The sequence below is a fragment of the Nipponia nippon genome, unplaced genomic scaffold (genome assembly GCF_047370975.1).
Source record: "Nipponia nippon isolate SJK-2023a ecotype South Korea unplaced genomic scaffold, ASM4737097v1 scaffold_5, whole genome shotgun sequence".
In the NCBI taxonomy this organism is placed as follows: Eukaryota; Metazoa; Chordata; class Aves; order Pelecaniformes; family Threskiornithidae; genus Nipponia; species Nipponia nippon.
The window spans coordinates 2,425,818-2,443,811 of record NW_028262369.1 but is presented as its reverse complement, the minus strand read 5'-3'; the positions used below and the strand labels follow the sequence as shown (position 1 = coordinate 2,443,811).

Below are 17,994 nucleotides of genomic sequence, written 5' to 3'. Positions count from 1 at the left end.
GGGCCGGCCCCGGCCCCCGCCCAACTCCCGCCCGCAGCCGGGGCCGGGCCGGTCGGTGCGGAGCGGCCATAAATCACGGCGGGCAGAGCCCCCGCCCCGCCGCCGCCGCCCTCCGCCACCGCCGCCGCCACCCGGGGGGGGGGGACCGGGGGGGGGGCAGGCAGAGCCCCGCCGCTGCCGCCGCCCCCAGCCCCTGCAGATGTGGCGGAGCGGCCCGGCGGCCCGGCAGCGGGGGGGCCCGCTCCGCCAAGCCCCGCTCCCCGCCCCGCTCCCCGCCCGCCGCCGGCGTTGAGCCCCCGCCGCAGGTACGATCGCGCATCGGGGCCCGGCGCTTTGTCGCGCCGCCGCGCCCGTGGGGAGGGGGGGGGAGAGGAGGAGGAGGAGGAGGAGGGGGGGGGTGATGATGATGATGATGGTGATGATGATGCCGCCGCCGCCACCGGCGGTGGGGGGGACACCCGGGGACCGCCGGGACCCTGCCCCAGGGGGAGCGGGGGTCCCTGGCCGGGCACCTGCAGCCCCCCCGCCGTGGAGGGGGGTTTGGGGGGGACACGGGGACGTGGCCCCGCTGCAGCCCCGGGGCACCGGAGGGGGGAGGGGGGAGGCGGCAGGGGCCCCCGGGGGGGGGGTGTGTGCAAAGAGGGGGAACCCCCCAGCTGCCCACCGGTGACAGAGGGGTGGCCGTCACCCGCTGTCCCCCCGTGCCCAGGGCGGGTGTCCTGACCTTGGCTGCGGGGCGGGGGCTGCGGCGGGGACGTGCTCGGTGGCTTTGGCCCCCATCGTGGCCACCCCTGGGGACCCACCCGTGTCCCTGCCGTGTTGGGAGGGCGAAGGGGTCCCTGTCACCGGGGGCTGCTGGTCCCGTGGCCTCGTGGGGCGGAGGTGTGGGGTGGCCGAGCGAGGGTACGCCGGCACAGCGGGGTTTTGGGGGACCCGGCTGGGGTGACCCCCCTCCCTGAGGCACCAGCAGCGGGGGCCAAGGGCTGCCACCGATCGTCCCCAACGTCCCCGAGCACTGCTGCAGGGGCTCGTCCCCTGCCCAGTGTGGAGAAACCCCTCTGCAAGCGGCCACCTCCCCTTCCCTCTGCCTTTGTGTCACCCTGCTGTGACCGCAGCCCCCCCACCCGGGGTCCCCCTGTCCCCCCAACCCGGGTCTGCCCGAAGGTCTGATCCGCCGGGCGACTGGGGACCTGTCCCCATGCCGTCCGGCCGTGTCCCCTCGCGGAGGTGACAGGGCATGTGACACTGGTGGCACTGCCGTGGGGCTGCTCCCCGGGGAGTGGGCTGGTCTCGGCCCCCTGCCGGGGTCCCCACAGCCGCCACGTGCCCGGGAAGGGGGGACAGTGGCACCGGCCCTCGGCTCGGGGACCAGGGGACAGAGCCACAGCTGCTCCTGGGGATGCCTTTCGGGGCTGCCATCAGCGTGGGTGGCGGGTGCCGGGGGGACAGTGACAAGCTGGAGCCACCAGCAGGACGTGGCCTCCCAGCCCCGGCGGGCACCGGTGGGCTCCGGTGAGGAGCGGCAGTGCCAGTGCCACCGGCGGTGGGATGAGATGGGGCGGCGGGTCCCGTGGCAACCATGTCCTGCCAGTGGCCGTGGGGACGCTGACCCAGGCAGTGGCGTTGGCACAGACCCAGGCAGCAGGGCTGGATCCTGCGAACCCACCCACACCACCCCGGCACGGGGGGCTCCCGGCGCTGCCCGACCTTCGTGGCAGTGCCAGCCTGCCGCTGCCAGCCCTGCCAAGTGCCGGCAGAGCCGTGCTGCCGCGGCGAGGGGGGGGCCGAGCCCTGCCTGCCTGCAGCGCTGGCACCGCTCCCAGCTTGCCAAACCTCGGGGTCACCATCCCCTCTCGGGGCGACGCGGGCCCGGCGTTGGCATCCCTCGCTGCTACCATCCCCAAGCCCACCGCGCCGCCGGGACGTCTCTGCCCCGTGGCCGCCCGCGCTATTCCTGGCGGGTTTTGTGCCGCAGCTGGGGCCGAGGAGGGGGGACACCCCGGCCATGCCAGCAGCAGGGTGGCCCGGAGACCTGGCACCCCGCCGGCTGCACCGGGGTCACCCCAGGTCCCCCGGCCATGCCGGCTGGCCGGGCAGCGTGGGGGGCCTGGGGGACCCCAGCCTGGTCGGTGGAGCCGAGGGGGCTCCCCCCACGCCCGGGCTCTGTCCCAGTGGCGCCCGCCTGGACTGGGAAGCCCCTGGGCCCAGCACCACGCCGGACTGGTTTGAACTGGCGCGGCGGGGGGGGCTTGCTGGGCGGCCAGAGGGGAAGCTGGGCCGGGGCTGGGCTGGCAGCGCCTGGCGCAGGCAGGAGAGGCCTTGGGGCGGGGGGGAAAAGCAGGCAGGAGCAGGCAGGGGCCTCGTGCGGGGGCCGCAGGTGCTGGGGCGTCCGGCCAAGCCACCGCGGGGCTTGTCCCCGTCCCCATCCCGGCGGGGGCCCCGCGACGCCCCGGTCCTGAGCGGGGCTGGTTCCCAGGAGCGCCGGCGGCGGCGGGGCCGCGTGGTTTGGCAGCTGCCTGCTTGCCCGCCCGCGGCCGCGCTGGGAGCCGTGGCGTCAGCGGCTGGAGGCCCCTTTCCCACCCGCCCCGCCCGGGGCTGGCCGTGGCCCCCCACCCGGCACCGCCCGTCCCGGGACCCCCCAAACTCCGTCCCTTGGGGACATGGGGACACGGCCGCTGTGGTGGGACCAGCCCCGATGCCTTGCCCAGCCCCCCCGTGGGACCCCCATCTCTGGGGGGCTGCCGGGGCCCTGTCTCGCTTCCTCGGCTGGGGGTGCCGCTCCAACACCCCAGCTGTGGGGTGCTGCCCCCCGTCTCTCTGTCCTCGAGCTGTGCCACCAGGCTGTGGGACACATGGGGGGTGGCTGGAGCCTGAGAAGCACGGGGGGCTCGGGGTGGGGACCTCTTATAGGGCAGGGAACCCTGCTGTGGGGTGCAAGGTGGGGGCCCCCCTGGAGGGCAGGGCCCCTGCTGTGGGGCAGGCCCCATGGCCGTGGGGGGCTCAGGAGGGCAGCTCTGCCACAAGGGCTGGGCCCCTGCTATGGGGCAGCTCCTCCCGCCATGGCAGCTTAGGCCAGGGACCCCCCCATGGGGCCAGCCCCATGGCTGGGACGGGGGCACCGCTGCTGGGGGTGGGGGGGTGCAAGCGGGGGGTCCCCAGCCCTGCCGGCCGGGCCCCACACCCCCCGCGGCTCCTCCGCATTCCTCAGCGTCTGAGCCGGGCTGGACCCCCGCCAGCGCAGGGGGGCCCCGCCGGCAGGGCAGGGCGGGGGCCGGGGCCCCCCGGGGCGGGGTGGGGTGGGGATGGGGGGGGAGGCCTGCTGCCACGTGTGCTGGGTGCGCCGTGCCCCCCGCCGCGGCCCCTCGGGTGCCCCCACCCTGCCCCGGGCATGCGGGTGGCCGGGGTGGGGGGGGGGGAACCGGATCAGCGCTGCTGCGGGTTGGGCTTGGGCGCTCACTCCTGCACTGAGCTGCCCGTTCTCAGCCACCCGCCGGATGTGTGGCGGCCAAGCCATGGCGGTGGCGGTTTTGGGGGGGGCGGCGGGTGGCCTAGCACTGCGAAGCTGTCACCCTGGGGACAGTGGCATGGGGGGGTCGGGGTCCCCCACCATGTCCTGGGAAGTGGGGGGTGCTTGCAGGCAGCAGTCGCGCCGCGCCAGGCCGCGCTGTGCCGTGCTGTGCCGCAGGCAGCCCCTGCCCGGCCCCGGCAGGCAGCGGTGTTGGCCGGCGGGGAAGGGGCCCCGGCGGGGGAGGAAGCTCTGCCGCCTCCGGGGCTGGGGCCAGCGGGCTCGGCCGCCCGGGTCACCGCCGGGCTGGTGGCCGCCACCGCCCTCCTCTGCTGCTGGGAAAGGCCTCGCTGGGGCAGGCCCGCAGGGACCAACAGACAGACCGACGGACGGGGGGGGGGCAGAACGGGGACACTGCAGCTCCAGGGCCGTGGGTGCCCGGGGGATTTGGCAATCCCAGGCAATGTTTGGTAATGGGCCAAGGGGCTGTGCTGGCCCTGGGGCTGAGCGACACGGAGGGGACACGCTGGGGACACCGAGGGGCCGGTGGGGGGGCCCCCGGTGCTGTGCCCTGCCCTTTGCCCGCCACGGGAGGGGGCCGCGGCAGGGTGGCCGGAAGGGACGGCACCGTCCCCGTGCCAGTGCCGTGGCCGCCAGCACCCACTCGGCCTCCGGCCCAGAGCAGAGACGGGCATTGCCACCCACGGGACCGGGCTGGGGCGATGCTTCGGGTGGCACTGGTGTCCCCCATCCCCGCGGTGACCCTCGCGTGTCCCCCGCAGCGCCTGCCCCGGCACCATGCATTCGCTGGAGGAGCCGCTGGACCTCAAGCTGAGCATCTCCAAGCTGCGAGCCGCCCGGGAGAAGCGGGGTCCCCCCGGTCCACGACCCCGCGGTCCCCAGCGCCTGGACGCCCCGCCGGCCGGGGATGGCCGAGGAGGGAGCCGGGGGGGTCGCCGTGCCGTGCCGGCCTCGCCGTCCCCCGGCCTCCTGGCACACTCCAGGCTGGTGGAGCCGCGGGACGGGCACTTCCCCGCTGTGCCGGTGGTGGACCTCAGCCTCTCGCCCCGCTCCGGTGGGGAGTCTCCGGCCGGCAGCACCTCGCTCTCCCCCGAGCGCCAGGGTAGCGGGGACCTGCCCGGACCCCTCACCCCCCATGTAAGTATGGCCGTGTCCCCCCCCCCCCCCCGAGGTGTCCCCAGCGGTGGGGACTGTGCCCGGGACGGGTGCTCCCGACCTCGGCAGCGTGCCCGGTGCTGCCGGTGACACAGCCCCGCTGCAGTGTGTACACACACCCTGGGGTCAGTGTCCTGCCTGGCCCCCCCATGCCCCCCGATCCCAGTTGCATCCCTGGGGGGGGGGGTTCTGGGGGGAAATGGGGGGCTCTGGGGGTCTCCATCTGGCTCGGCCCCATCCCCCACCACCCTCCCTGGGCTCTGCTCCAGGATTTCCAGTCCCTGCGCTACATCGACGGCCTCCCCAGCTCCTTCCAGTTCTTCCTACCGCTGGGAGCGGGGGGGGCCCTGCACCTGCCCCCCACCGCCTTCCTACCCCCCAGCAAGGAGAAACGTCTCCCCCCCGAGCTGCCCCTGCCCAAGCAGCTCGTCTGCCGCTGGTCCAAGGTCAGCAGGGAGGGCTGGGGGGGCAATGGGGGGGCTGGAGGGGGGTTAAGGGGCTGGGGGGTGAGAGGGAGGGGTTATGGGGCTGGGGGGGTCCGTGCAGATGCTTTATGGGGCTGGCGGGGGCGATAAAGGGCTGGGAGACCACGCAGGGGCACTGCAAGGATGGCAGGGGGTGGGAATGGGGGGGACACGTGGGGGCATTTTGGGGCTGGGGAGGGGATGTGGGGCTGGAAGGCCATGGCAGAGCTCTATGGGGCTTGGGGGGGGCAATGTGGGGCTGGAGGGGGGGTGATATGGGGTTGGGGGACCGTGCAAAGGGCCATTTCCATCTCCCCAGATGCTGCTGCGGATGGGGTATGGGGAGGAGCTGGGGGGGTGAGGGGCAGGGGCTGGCCCTGGTGGGGGTCCTGGCCCCCCCCCATGCTCACCCCCAGCCTCCCACCCACAGTGCAACCAGTTCTTTGACCTCCTGCAAGACCTGGTGGACCACGTCAATGACTTCCATGTCAAACCCGAGAAGGACGCGGGGTACTGCTGCCACTGGGAGGGCTGCGCCCGCCACGGCAGGGGCTTCAATGCCAGGTGGGCAGGGGGGGCTCCGGGCACCGGGAGGGGGTGGTCTGGGGTCCCTGGGGGGCTGCTCTGAGTCGCTGTGGGGAGACAGGAGCCCAGCACCGGGGGCTGTGCAGGTCTCCATCCAGCCAGCCCTCTGGCGTGGGGTGCGAGGTCCCTGGGGGGGCTGGATGACCGTGCTGGCCTGGATGTTGCTGTCCCCTCACCCCGTAGCCAGGGCATGGGGACAAGAAGATGCCCTGGGGGCTGGGGCCATCCCTGGTGATGTTCCCCCCTGGACCCTGGCAGGTACAAGATGCTGATCCACATCCGGACGCACACCAACGAGAAGCCGCATCGCTGCCCCACCTGCAACAAGAGCTTCTCCCGCCTGGAGAACCTGAAAATCCACAACCGCTCGCACACAGGTCAGTGCCGGCCACCGCGCTCGCCTGGGGGGAGCAGGGAGGCTCAGGGGGGACGCGGGGGACCTGGCAGGGCCGGCCATGCCCCGGCAGACCCGGTGCTGTGCCATCCCGCAGGCGAGAAGCCCTACATCTGCCCCTACGAAGGCTGCAACAAGCGTTACTCCAACTCCAGCGACCGCTTCAAGCACACCCGCACCCACTACGTGGAGAAGCCCTACTCCTGCAAGATGCCGGGCTGCCACAAGCGCTACACCGACCCCAGCTCCCTCCGCAAGCACATCAAAGCCCACGGCCATTTCGTCTCTCCCGAGCACCCGGAGATGCTCAAGGTCCACCCGCCTCCCAAAACGCCCCTGGGTTCGGCGGAGGTGCCCTACGTTAACGGGGCGCAGCTCGTGATCCCCAACCCCGCCGCCCTCTTCGCTCCCCCGGGGCTGCCGGCGTTGCCCATCCCTTTGGCGCCGGCACCGCTCGACCTCAGCGCTTTGGGCTGTGGGGCTGCCGGTGCCCTGCCAGCCCTGCCGGGCCCTGTCCTGCCCCTCAACGGCGGCCCCTTGAACTTGGCCAAGAGCCCGTTGCTGCCCTCGCCCTTCCCGGCGGGGCTGGGGCTGCCCGTCATGTCGCTGCTGGCCGGCGGGGCCAAGGCCGAGGGGGAGAAGGGCAGCGGGGCCGAGGGGCGGCTGCCCAAGGCGGGCAAAGGGCCGGAGAGTCGGAAGGAGAGGTGTGAAAGGACGGAGCCGGGGCGGCCGCGGGCACCCCCCGAGAGCCTGGCGCTGCTGCCAGGGGCCGTGCTCGACCTCTCGGCCGGCGTCAGCTCGGGGGGCAGCCCCGAGGCGCTGCCGCCTGGCTGGGTGCTCATCCCCCCCGGCTCCCTGCTGCTCAAACCTGCTGCCGTCAATTGAGGGGGTCCGACGATGCCCGGGGCCGGCCGCCGGCCTGGCGGGCAGATCCCGCTCCCCGGGGGTGGGGGTATTGCCCCCTCCTCCCCCCAGCAGCCCCCCAGCCCCGGCGGGGCCTCGCTCGTGCTTTTAACCGTCACGAAAGAAGAATGGACTCTTCTGAGAAAAGCAATAATCCCTCGGTGGCCGGAGCCGGCCGTGACCCCACGCCGGGGGCAGCCCCGGGGGTACGGGGGGGTCCCCCTGCTCCCCCCCAGCCTGGGCAGCTGGAGACGCCGCTATTTATTTCTCAACCAGCCCCCTGCTCCGACGGGGCCCCAGTTGGGCTCATCCACTGCCGCCGACTCGGCGTCTCCCTGCCCGAGGCCTCAGCACCGCTGGTGCCGGCGTGGGGGGCCACAGCCCCCAGCCTCCCGCCGTGGGGACAGTGGGGTGACAGCTTGGGGACCGACCGCTCCTGCAGCCCCAAGCTGTGCCCGGCCGTGCCGTCCGACCCCACCTGGCCGGCATGGCTGCGGGCAGGGCCGTGGCCATGGCACCTCGTTGCGGTCCCTGCCGTGCCAGGCCCAGCTGGCTGGGCACACCCCGGCCCGGTGCCCGCCCGCATCCCTCCGGCCACCCTTGTCCCCCCACCGCCTCCCCGGCCCTCCCCGTGACAAGGCACACGGCCGCGTGTGCCGCTCGCCACGCCGGCTCCGCGCCGGGGCAGAGCCACCCTGTTTAGCTACGTTCATACCTAACCATGTACCGCAAGCGCATGCAGGCAGCGGGCAGCGCGGGCGGGACTCCAGGTGCCAGCAGGGCTGCTGCCGGTGGCACGTTGGCACCGGCCGGCAGGGCACACGCTCCTCGGGCCGCACCGGCCCCCCGGCGAGGTTCCCCGATGAGCCCCCCCGGGCCACCGGGCAGCACCGGGATGGGCAGGATGCTGCCGCAGTGCCAGGAGTGGGCAGCGTGCGCGGGCAGAGCCCCCCCAGCGCACGCAGGGGGTCCCGCGTACCTCCCGCTGCCGCCCACGGCTTTCTCTGAACCGGAGCGTGGGGTCTCCCCAATCCTGCCCCCCTCCCCGCTGGAAGGAGTCCCCCCGGCCACGCACGCCCCGCGGGGAGCCGGTCTCCCTGCCCTCACCCTCCTGGGGCCGGGGCGCGGCGGCCGCCCGGTGCTGCCACAGCCCCAGCATGGCCGCGGGCCATCGACCAGGCCGCCCCGGCCGGTGTACGGTGTACGTCTCCTCGCTCCTTCGTCGGTTTGTTGTTGCACATTCCAGGACATCAGTATTTTAACGGTCTCGAAGTGCCTTTCTATCGTAGTTTCTGGGTTGTTTTTATTTTCCTCCTGTTGGGCTCCATCGCTGTTAGCATAGCGTTTAAGGACTGCAGAAGTAAGGGATAAGCTAACGACTATAACACTATATTCCTCCAGGGGAGAGGAAGTTTATTAAGAAAACAATAAAGTGCAGTTGAAGTAAGTTCCTGTTTCAGTCCGCGATGGTGGCGAGGGCCACGCTGAGCCCGAGGTGGGGACAAAGCCAGGGGATGGAGGGGTGCTGGGTGTGATCTGGGGGCACGGCTGGCTCTGCCTGACCCCCCGGTGGGTCCCCACGCTCCTGGTTGGGCAGCCCCGGTGCTGGTGAAGCCCTGCCAGGGTCTGCGGGATGAGCCGCAGGTGGGGACAGCTCGGTGTGTCCCCTCCACGGCCCCTTGCGTCGACCCAGCTGTCATCCCGGCTGCCCACCCGCGGTGGGAGAAAGGTAACGGCATTCCCGGCGTTCCTGTGGTACGGAGCCAGAGGTATCCGTGCACTCGGGCCAAAAGCATCCGAACCCACCACAAAAATAGCTCCCGCAGTCTCCCCAGGTGCCATTTGAGCCCTGGCAACCCTGGGTGTCCCGGGGACACCCCTTCTTCCCCAGCCGCCTCCCTCCTCCTCCTCCCCAGGGCAAATCCCGGCCCCGCCAGCCGCTCGCGGGGCCGATCCCCTCCGGGGCGGAGGTGGGGAAGTCCCCTCTCCCTCCCCGGGGCGCAGAGCAGCCAGGCCAGGCGCTGGAGGACATGGTATTTATTGGCTACCTATAAGTTAAGGGTGAGGGACACGGGGCGTGGGGACGGCGGGAGTCACGTCTCGGCTTTCCACCCCTTCTCTTTCTCGTCCTTGGCCTGGATGCGGAGCTCCTCGTCCAGCCGCTCCTTGGCTCTCACCACCTGCGGGACACGGGGACGGGGTGACAGGGTGACATGGAGGGACGGGGCCGTCCCCTCCCCACCTCATCTACGGCGATGCTCAGGCTCCGCTCTCTCCCAAATCCCAGGCAGGGGAAGGTGCTGGGGGCCAGCACAGCCCCCCTCCTCTCCTCCCTTTGCTCACCTTGGACTGCAGGTAGAAGGAGCCTCCCACTGATTTGTCATTCACCTTGAACAAGTGGTCGTAGTTCTGCCAAAGAGAAGCTCCCCATCAGATTCATCTCCTCCGCCCTCCCCAGCCCTGAACCGCGGCAGCCTCCCGCTTCCCGTGGCGGTGCTGGAGGTGACGAGTGCGATCTCGGGGATGCGGCTGGCTCTGCCCGACCCCCACGCTCCCGGTCAGGCACCTCTGGGGAGCCCACGGCCCCTTCCCTGAGCAGCACCGCCAGGCACACGCAGGGGACGAACAAGGCGGGCTGCTAACGCCCGCGAGCTGCTGGCATGCTCCTCCAGCTGGGGCAGGGAAACCTCAGACTGGGATTAACTGGGCCCAGGAGAGCAGCAACGCTCCCTCCGGGGACCAGCCGTCAGCCCTACGCCAGGCAGCGGCCGCGGGGAGGGCAGGGCCCTGCCAGCACCGTCCCTCCCCAGCTCCGAGAGAGCCTCTACCTTCTGGATCTCCTCCGGGTTGAGGTTTGAGACGTTGAGGATCTGCTGGGCTTCCTGGAGGCTGATGCCGATGATCCTGGAGGCCGCGGCGGACTGGGGCCTCTCCGAGCGCCCTCGCGCATCTGCCGCCGCTCGGCTCGCTGCCCGGAGACACCCAGAGCGTGAGTCCCCGCAACACAGCCCCCCCGGGGACCCCCAGGCCTCGGGCGGGGGCCGGGTGACAAAGCCCGTGGGCTCCGAGGTGTTCAGATCCCAGTTCCACCCCTCTGCCCTCTTCACACTGCCTCCAGCCCGCGGGGGTCACCCGGACGAGGTCCCCGTGGCGGGAACCGGGGGGAGGTGGCCACTCGTTTGCTGTCGGTGCCCACAGCGAGGCAGGCTGCGGGCAGGCAGAAGCAGGCAGGGCAGGGTCCCAGGGGACCACCCCGCTCTGCCCTTTGGGGCTGCTGGGATGTCTCAGAGCCCGACAGCGGTGCCAGGTCCGTGCTGGCGCCTGGCATGGCTGCTGGGAGCCCAAACGCCGTTAGGCTGGCACCAGGATGCGGGCGCTGACTGTCACCCTGCGACAAGCCTGGGGGGCACGGGGGGCAGCGGGGTGCCCTGGGGAAGGGGATGGGGAAGGGGGGGTACGGCCGTGCCCCGGGCCGGGCTGTGGGGACACCGTGCGGTGCCCAGCGCCGTGGGATGGCAGCTCGGCTCCTACCTGCGAACTCCTGGCGCAGCGCCCGCATGAAGGCCCGTCCGACCACCTGGGCCCCCACCAGGATGATCTGCGCCAGGTACTTGGCCTGCGGGGACACCCTGCTGTCACAGCCGCCACGGGGCCCCGTCCCCTCCGGGCCCTGTGCCCCGTCCGCTCTCCCTGAGCCCTCCGGGGCCCTGCCCTGTCCCCCCCCGGCTCCTGTCCCCCCCCCCTCGGCCCCGTCCCCTCTCCCCAGGCCCTGTCCCCGGCTTCCTCGCACCTCCCCGGGCCCTGCCGTGTCCCCGGGCCCTGCTCAGCATCATCCCCCGCCTCCCCGGGCCCTGTCCCGCCGTCCCCGGGCCATGCCCAGCCCAGTCCCCTGCTCCCCGGGCCCTGTTCCCCCTCCCCGGGCCATGTCCCTCCCTCCCCGGGCCCGATCCCCGCTCCCGGCCCCGCCGCCTCTCACCATGGCCCCGCCGCCGCTTCCGCCCCCGCCGGTCACGGGGTCAAGGAGCGAAGGTCGCAGAGACCACCGAGGTAGCGGCAACGCGGGACAGAGCGCCGCCTCCACCGGGACAGAGCGCCCTCTGGCGGCCGCGCCGCCCCGGATGTCCCGCCGGTAGCCGCGCATGCGCAGAGGGCGGGCGAGGCCTAGGCCGCGGCCTACCCCCGGGCCGGTCCCCTGTGTCCCGGTCCCGTGTGTCCCTGTCCCCCGGTCCCCCCATTCCCGGCCCGCAGTCACGGCAGGAGACGGGTGGTGGTGCAGCGGCTTTAATAGCGGGGCCTGCCCGCGCTGGGCGTGGGGTCCAACGCCACTGCCCGGCCCGCTGCGGGGCGCGGCCCTCGGCCCTGCCGCGTCTCCCCTCAGCCGGGCCGGGCCCCGCCGCGCCCCGCCCAACTCCTCTTCCTCCTCTTCATCCTCCCCGCCGGGCCTGGGCGGGTTCGGGTGTCCCCGGCGTGGTCCCCGAGGTGCCGGGGTCTGGCCTAGTCCTGCGGGAGGCCCGGTGGGGGTGAGGGAGGCAGCCCCGGCTCCGGGGGTCGTCGTGTCGTCCCCCCCAGCACCTACCCACTCGTCCTCGTCCACCCCCTCGAAGGAGTCCTGAGGCAGCGGGTCATCCCGGTTGCCAAGCCGGGCCACCATGGCGCTCAGGAGCTGCAGAGAGGAAGGGCAGAGCCATAGGGCCCGGAGCATCTCCCCCAGCCCTGGCCCCCCGCAGCAGGGTGGTGGTCCCGGGGTGCCCCAGCACCCACCTCCTCCTTCTTCTGCTCGTCAGACTTCTCCTCCAGGTAGACGGACGCAGGGACGAACTTGCGCGCCGGAGCCTCCTTTGGGGCCTCGCTCACTGGGAGAGCAGCGGCGTTGTGGGGCAGAAGGGTTCTGCCCCGTGGCTCACCCACACCCATGCACCCCATGGCCATCCCCGTGGGCCCGGGGCCCTCGCCCCTGCTCCTCCGCACCCACCTGGCGTCATGTCAGCCGGCCGCAGGCTGGTGCGGCGCTGCTGCCCGTCCTGCCCTGCCAGCCAGGCGCTGCCGCCGAGGGCCGGCTCCCACCACACGCGGGTCGGCGGGTAGATATCGTCCTGGAAGTACTCCTTCTGTGGGGGCAAGGGGCACTGAGGGGGGGTCCTCTGCCTCCTTCGTCCCCCCCAAACACAGCTGGGTCTCCGCCGCCTACCTTGACGCGTGGCACGTGGAAAGCCACCGGTTCGAGGGTGCTCTGCCCCAGGCGCAGCGCCCGGGCGAACTCCACCTCCCGCACCTCGCACGCCGTTTTGGGCAAGAAGACGAAGCCCTGATGGGGCGGAGGCGTGAGCGGGGCCTGCCGCGGGTCTGGCAGTGCAGGCAGGGGGGTCAGGGACAGGCAGCGTGGCCCCGGCAGGCCCCCCCCTTTACCTTGTGGGGTTCGTTGGAGGTGAAGCTGTTGCACTCGAGGAAATAGGGGGGCTCGGGTGTCACCTCGTAGAGGAAGACTCTGGTGTCACCCTGGGGATGGAGAGAGATGGGGGCTGGCAGGGGGTGCACAGAGGGTCTCTCAGCACTGTTGGGGTGCTGTAGGCAGGTAGCCCCCCCAGTTTTTTGGGGGGGCAAAGCCTCACCTTGCCGGTGAGGAAGACAACGCTGGTATCCTCATCGTAGAAGGGCAGGAGGGTGGAAGGAGCCACGTCGAGGCCGAGCACGGACAAGGGTCCCTCGGGCAGAGCCTGCGCCCGGTAGAGGAGGATCCTCCTCTCGCTGCGGCTGCGGGGAGGTGACAATATGGGGGGGAGGGGGCATGGTGTCCCTTGGGGACCCCTGCCCCGGTGTGCGTCCCCCTCTTTACCTATCGAAGCCGGACACCAGGAGGTAGTCGCCGCCGCAAACCCAAACCAGGCGCGCTCCACGGCTCCCCTCGGGACCCGGACCCTCCTGTGTGGGGTGAAGGTCACCCTGCCTGCTCGGAGAGAGCTGGGGGTGCGGGCAGGTGCCCGCGGCGGGGGTTCCCCCTGCCGCGGTCACCTGCCCGCACCCCCAGCTCTCCATCCCGTCCCCGCCGCTGCGACCGTACCTGTTGAGGCTGAGGGCTGCACCGGGGTTCGTAGAGCCGTAACCGGCTGTCTTTGCTCACCGTCGCCAGCTTCTTCCCATCGGGGCTCCAAGCCAGGCTGAAGATCTGGGGGGATGGATGGGGTGTCCCCCTCATGTCCCCTGCCTGGCCAAACACGTCCCTCAGGTGTCCCCAAGTGTGTCATCCCTTACCTGATCGGTGTGTCCCCGCAGGCACAAGGCTTCCCGCCCGGTGCTCAACTCCCAGATCCTCACTGTCATGTCATAGGAGGAGGAGACCAGGAGATCGGATGCCACAGGGTGGAAGCGGATGGAGTAAATCTTCTCCGTGTGACCTGGTAAGGGTGAGTTGTACGTGGCCATCCCCATCTGCACCAGGATGGGGACACCGCCGGGGTGGCTTGTCCCCAATGTGGGGTGCTCGTGTGCCTCCCTGCACACCCCTCACCTCGGAGAATGGCTTCGGGCTCCTGCAGCGTCTCCCGCAGCCCTCCCTCAGGGATCCGCCACAGCCGGATCTTGGCGTCTTCACCCGCTGCGGCACCGAAAGGGATGGGCAGTGGTTAAGCCAGTGATCTGGTGTGCCCGGTGCCGGGGAATAGCCCGGTGCCCTGCCCCGGGCACGGTGTGCGTACCAACAGCGAGGCGCCGCGGGTTGAAGGGGTCCCAGGAGAGGTCGGCCACCGCCGCGCCGTTCTGGATGGTGGGCACGGCTGCATCGGGGAGGCGGCCCGGCTTGGAGAGCTGGGGGAGAGAGCCAGGGGGTCACCTGCACTGCGCCCACTGGCGCCGTGCCGGCCGCCGTGCCACACCGGGGGTACCTCGAGGATGGCGATCTGGCCGCCGGCGGAGAGCAGGGGGAGGGCGACACGCTGGTGGTTGGCACAGAAGCCGTCACACTCGCCCGGTGTGGTGAGGCTGAGCCCCCGCAGGTTGGTGAGGTGGGTGTCGCGGTGCAGCACCCTGCCCTGCGCGTGTCGGAAGCGGGAGCTGGGCCCTGGGGCAGGCAGGGGACAGGTGAGCACCCCGGGTGTCCCCACCCCGGCACAGACCCAGCTGGGGGGGACACCGAGCCCGCCCCACCGCCCGCTCACCCAAAATGCTCTGCAGCGACTTCTGGCTGGGGCTGCTGGCGAAGCCGCTGGAGGGGCCGGTGCTGGCCGAGAGGGAGGTGGCGGCGCTGCTCGGCGAGGCCAGCGAGGAGGGCGAGGAGTAGCCGCTGCCCTCCTACAGGAGAGAGAGCGGGTGAGCAGGGGGAACCGGTGTCCCAGCCCTCCCCTTCCCTGCGGGACGAGAGCAGCGGGGACCCCCCGACCCCTTGGCACCCCGGCGCGCTCCCCGGTGCCCCGTGCTCACGCTCCGGTCGGCATCAGTGGAGCTGGTGTTGGCTGCCTGGAGCTGGGTGCTGGCGATGACGGGGGAGCTGAAGGTCTCCGTGGGTCTGTGCGCGGGGTGCAGGCTCACCCTCCTCACCTGCCGGCGGGCAGAGCGGTGGGCAGGGGCCGGTGGCAGCCCCGGGCAATGCCACTGGTTGGGACGCCCACCCGGGTGACACTGACCTGCTGGCTGTCCCCCGCCCACCAGGCCTGGGCACCAGTGGCCGGCAGCGTCCCGGCGCAGTCAGGGAAGAGATCCTCGTGGAAGTCCTGGATGGACTGCAGGAGAGGGGACAGGGCAAGGTGGGTGTCCCCAAAACCCTGTAGCCCCCATCCTGCTGCCAGCTGGCACCGCCTGGCCCAGGGCACCCCTGGACACCCCCTGGCACCCCCAGGGACCCCTGGGCACCCCTGGGCACCCCAGCCCCTCCAGCCACAGAGCCCCGTCCCCACGAGCTGCGCGCCGAAGCCTGTAGGTGTCAGACGCTGCCCGGCGCTGGGCTGCCTTGCGCACCCCTGAACGCAGCCAGCCTCCAAAACAGCACCCAGCATCATGGCTTGCAGCACCCAGTGCTCGTGTTTCAGCACCCAGCTTTAAGCACCCAGCATTCAGGATCTGGCACCCAGGATCCTCCCTCCAGCACCCAGACGCTGCTACCCAGCACCCAAATCTCAAACGCTTTAAAGCCACTTTAAGCACCCGGCATTCAGGATCTGGCACCCAGCACCCACTGCACAACAGCACCCAGCAGGTAGCACCCTGCTGTCAGGAACCACTCTCCAGCACCCAGCATCTTGCACGCAGCACCCAGCTTCCCAAATCCAGCACCCAGCAAACCCAGCCTCCATTACCCACCCAGATTTCAGCGCCCAGAACCCAGCACCCACCTTCCAGTCACCACTACCCGCCATCAGCACCCAGATTTCAGCCTCCAGCACCCAGCACCCACCCTCCTGCTCCATTACCCGCCATCAGCACCCCGGTTTCAGCCTCCAGTACCCAGGTTTCCCTCCTCTCCCACTCCCCTCAGGGTGGGGAGCGGGGTCCCCCTGCACCCGGGCACTCTTTGTCACCCAGCGCCATTGAGGTGGCACCCATGACATGTCACCCATGAGGTGTCACCAGGCACCCGTGACGCAGTGCCTCCCTTACCTTGCGTGGTACCACGTAGCTGACGGGGACGAGGGCGGTGTCGGTGAGCTGCAGGACGCGGAGCACCTCGCAGGCCATGACGTCCAGGGCCAGGCGCGGCACGGCAGCCAGGCCCCGCGTGCTGCCCTCTGTCCGGCACTGGGTCACTGGGGGACGGGCAGGGCAGGCGTGGAGCAGGCAGCGCGGGCAGCGGTGAGGCCCTCGGGGCTGCCGGCAGCGCGGGACATATCCTGCTTACCTTGGGTGAGCGCCGGCTGCGCGGGTGCCACCTCGAAGCAGTACAGGAGGTTTTCTCCCTGGAAGAGAGGCGGAGGGGACAGGGCATGAGCGGGGCTGCGGGGAGCACCCCACTGCACCCACACGCGCCCCATGGCCGTGGGACCTCACCTTCCCCGCCAACACCAGCAGCCCCGTGTCAGCGTCGTACAGCGGGATGGCGGCCCTGCAAGGGAAGGAGGGTGCTGAGCCGGGGACACACGTTGGCGCAGCACCCTGAGGGCCGCGGGGCCGGATCCTGCACCTTCCCCCACTGGTGCACACCCCAAACCCTGTCCTGGGGAAGCACGGGGCAGGATCAGGCCCCGCCTATGGCAGCACCGGTGCCAGGGGGTACCCTCGGCGTGCCAGGCTGCTCCCCTGACTTACAGCTCCCCATGGCACCACCCTCACTGTCCCGCCCCATGGTGACGGGTGTGCAGCGGGACGGCACCACTGGCACCACCGGTTGCTTCCAGCTCCGGCTGCGTGGTGCCCGCCGCGAAGCCGTGCCCAGCCGCGGGGCATCTCGCTCCCAGCCCTGTGCCCTGCGCCCAGCGATGGCACCCGGCCCCGCTTGGGGAAGCCACTGGCACCCGCAGGGGAGCCCCTGGGCTGGCTAGGCCGGCTCAGCCAGTTTGGGGCGGGCGCGTGGCACACCCCGGCACGCCACCCGCCTCGCCTGGCACCTGCCGTGCCAGCCAGCCCCGGGAGCGCCCCGTGGCCGGGGCTGCGCCAGCTGGAGCGCGTCCCTGCTCCTTGTCCTGCGCCCTGGCCCAGCCTGTGGCTGGTGGGCGCTCGGTGGCCGCAGGGGACCATAGCTGGGGGGGGACGCTCGGTGGCCGGAGGGGACGATGACCACGGGGATGCTCGGTGGCCAGAGGTGGCCACGACCAGGGCAGTGCTCGGTGGCTGAAGGGGACAGCGGTGACGAGGAGCACGGAGCCACCTCGCTGCCTTCCCTCGGCAGGGGCAGAGGAGGGAGCTCCACAGGCCGCTCTGCGCCGAACAAAGGGACAATCTGTTACTTTCGAGTTGACATTTCTGTGGCTGTGCCGAGGGCAGGGAGCCGTGCCGTGCCGGTGTTTTACGCCAAACAACTTTGAGGAAATATGGTAAAACAAAGACTGTGCTGCGCTCCTGCCCCAGCCCTGGCAGCTCCCCAGGGCAGGGGCACCCGTGGCAGGGACACCCCGGTGCTGCCGTGGGTTGTCACAGGGTGGCTGGGTGGCACGGTTCTGCCCCAGGACTGTTGGCACAACGTAGGCAAACACCGCCGGGGTGGCTGTGGCAGGCACCGGTGTCACCTGCCCGGCTGCAGTCACCGTCACCAGCACTGCCACCGCCTCCAGGGCCCAGGGTTGGGACAAGGGCACCCTGGGTTGTCCCAGCCCGGCCCGTGCCGTCCTCACGGTGCCGAACGGCGAGTGTTGTCCTGCGGTGCTCGGCACAGCTCTGCCGTCACCGGGCCGTGGGGGCAGCCATGGCGAGGGCCACCCACTGCCCCCCTGTCCCCCAGCAGACGGTGGCAGGGGCATGGGGGTGCCGGGGTCCCTGGGTACACTGGGTATGGGGGTCCCTGGGGTGCCAAGGACACCCAGCCCCTGATGGGGGTCCCTGGGGTGCCGGGGGCCTGGGGGTGCTGGAGGTGCCAGGGATGCCGGGGACATGAGGGAGGCACCTATACCTGCACCTATCCCTATACACACCAGGGATGCTGGGATCCCAGGTACCCCGGCCCCAGGGATGCTGGAGGTCCTGGGGGGCCCTGGAGGGTTCTGGGGGTCCTGGAGCTGCCGGGGGTCCAGGGGGTCCCGGTGACCCTGGGTGCTCCTGGAGCTGCCGGGAGTCCGGGGGATCCTGAGGGTCCCGGTGACCCTGGGTGCTCCTGGAGCTGCCGAGGGTCCGGGGGATCCTGAGGGTCCCGGTGACCCTGGGGCTCCTGGAGCTGCCGGGGGTCCAGGGGTCCCGTTGACCCTGGAGCTCCTGGAGCTGCTGGGGGATCCTGAGGGTCCCAGTGACCCTGGGGCTCCAGGAGCTGCCGGGGGTCCAGGGGGCTCTGGGGGTCCCTGTGACCCTGGGGGCCCTGGAGCTGCCGGGGGTCCGGGGGGTCTCGGTGACCCTGG

General features: G+C 71.7%; 3 protein-coding genes across 4 annotated transcripts in view; 1 reads left to right on the top strand and 2 right to left on the bottom strand.

The window, feature by feature from the left end:
* Window positions 1-135: 135 nt before the first annotated feature.
* GLIS2 (GLIS family zinc finger 2) lies at window positions 136-7,018 on the top strand. The gene is made up of 6 exons (XM_087731371.1): window positions 136-305; window positions 4,288-4,663; window positions 4,951-5,127; window positions 5,576-5,709; window positions 5,989-6,107; window positions 6,222-7,018. Exons 2-6 carry the CDS (start codon window positions 4,304-4,306, stop codon window positions 7,007-7,009), a joined length of 1,578 nt encoding a protein of 525 aa, XP_087587497.1. The 5' UTR covers window positions 136-305; window positions 4,288-4,303; the 3' UTR covers window positions 7,010-7,018.
* A 1,295-nt stretch (window positions 7,019-8,313) lies between these two features.
* On the bottom strand, window positions 8,314-11,139 carry PAM16 (presequence translocase associated motor 16). 2 transcript variants are annotated; one of them, XM_087731373.1, is made up of 6 exons: window positions 11,004-11,139; window positions 10,559-10,643; window positions 9,856-9,995; window positions 9,371-9,436; window positions 9,076-9,207; window positions 8,314-8,777 (listed from the first exon to the last, which is right to left on the bottom strand). In XM_087731373.1, exons 1-5 carry the CDS (start codon window positions 11,004-11,006, stop codon window positions 9,121-9,123), a joined length of 381 nt encoding a protein of 126 aa, XP_087587499.1. In that variant the 5' UTR covers window positions 11,007-11,139; the 3' UTR covers window positions 8,314-8,777; window positions 9,076-9,120. The 2 variants fall into 2 exon arrangements, with proteins under 2 accessions (XP_087587499.1, XP_087587498.1); XM_087731372.1 differs by lacking the exon at window positions 8,314-8,777 and having other exon boundaries at window positions 9,050-9,207; window positions 11,004-11,138.
* Window positions 11,140-11,292: 153 nt separating this feature from the next.
* Window positions 11,293-17,994, bottom strand: part of CORO7 (coronin 7) — a 38,764-nt gene continuing 32,062 nt past the window's right edge. Inside the window, exons 10-28 of the mRNA XM_087731369.1 lie at window positions 16,001-16,055; window positions 15,852-15,909; window positions 15,614-15,759; window positions 14,644-14,739; window positions 14,441-14,557; window positions 14,179-14,311; window positions 13,906-14,081; window positions 13,720-13,828; window positions 13,533-13,619; window positions 13,277-13,419; window positions 13,086-13,190; window positions 12,861-12,946; window positions 12,637-12,778; window positions 12,434-12,523; window positions 12,216-12,332; window positions 12,000-12,135; window positions 11,789-11,880; window positions 11,604-11,690; window positions 11,293-11,527 (exon numbers count right to left, since the gene is read on the bottom strand). Of these exons, the coding sequence (XP_087587495.1) occupies window positions 11,522-11,527; window positions 11,604-11,690; window positions 11,789-11,880; window positions 12,000-12,135; window positions 12,216-12,332; window positions 12,434-12,523; window positions 12,637-12,778; window positions 12,861-12,946; window positions 13,086-13,190; window positions 13,277-13,419; window positions 13,533-13,619; window positions 13,720-13,828; window positions 13,906-14,081; window positions 14,179-14,311; window positions 14,441-14,557; window positions 14,644-14,739; window positions 15,614-15,759; window positions 15,852-15,909; window positions 16,001-16,055 (1,981 nt within the window). The 3' untranslated portion in view covers window positions 11,293-11,521. The remainder of the gene's footprint in view (window positions 11,528-11,603; window positions 11,691-11,788; window positions 11,881-11,999; window positions 12,136-12,215; window positions 12,333-12,433; window positions 12,524-12,636; window positions 12,779-12,860; window positions 12,947-13,085; window positions 13,191-13,276; window positions 13,420-13,532; window positions 13,620-13,719; window positions 13,829-13,905; window positions 14,082-14,178; window positions 14,312-14,440; window positions 14,558-14,643; window positions 14,740-15,613; window positions 15,760-15,851; window positions 15,910-16,000; window positions 16,056-17,994) is intronic.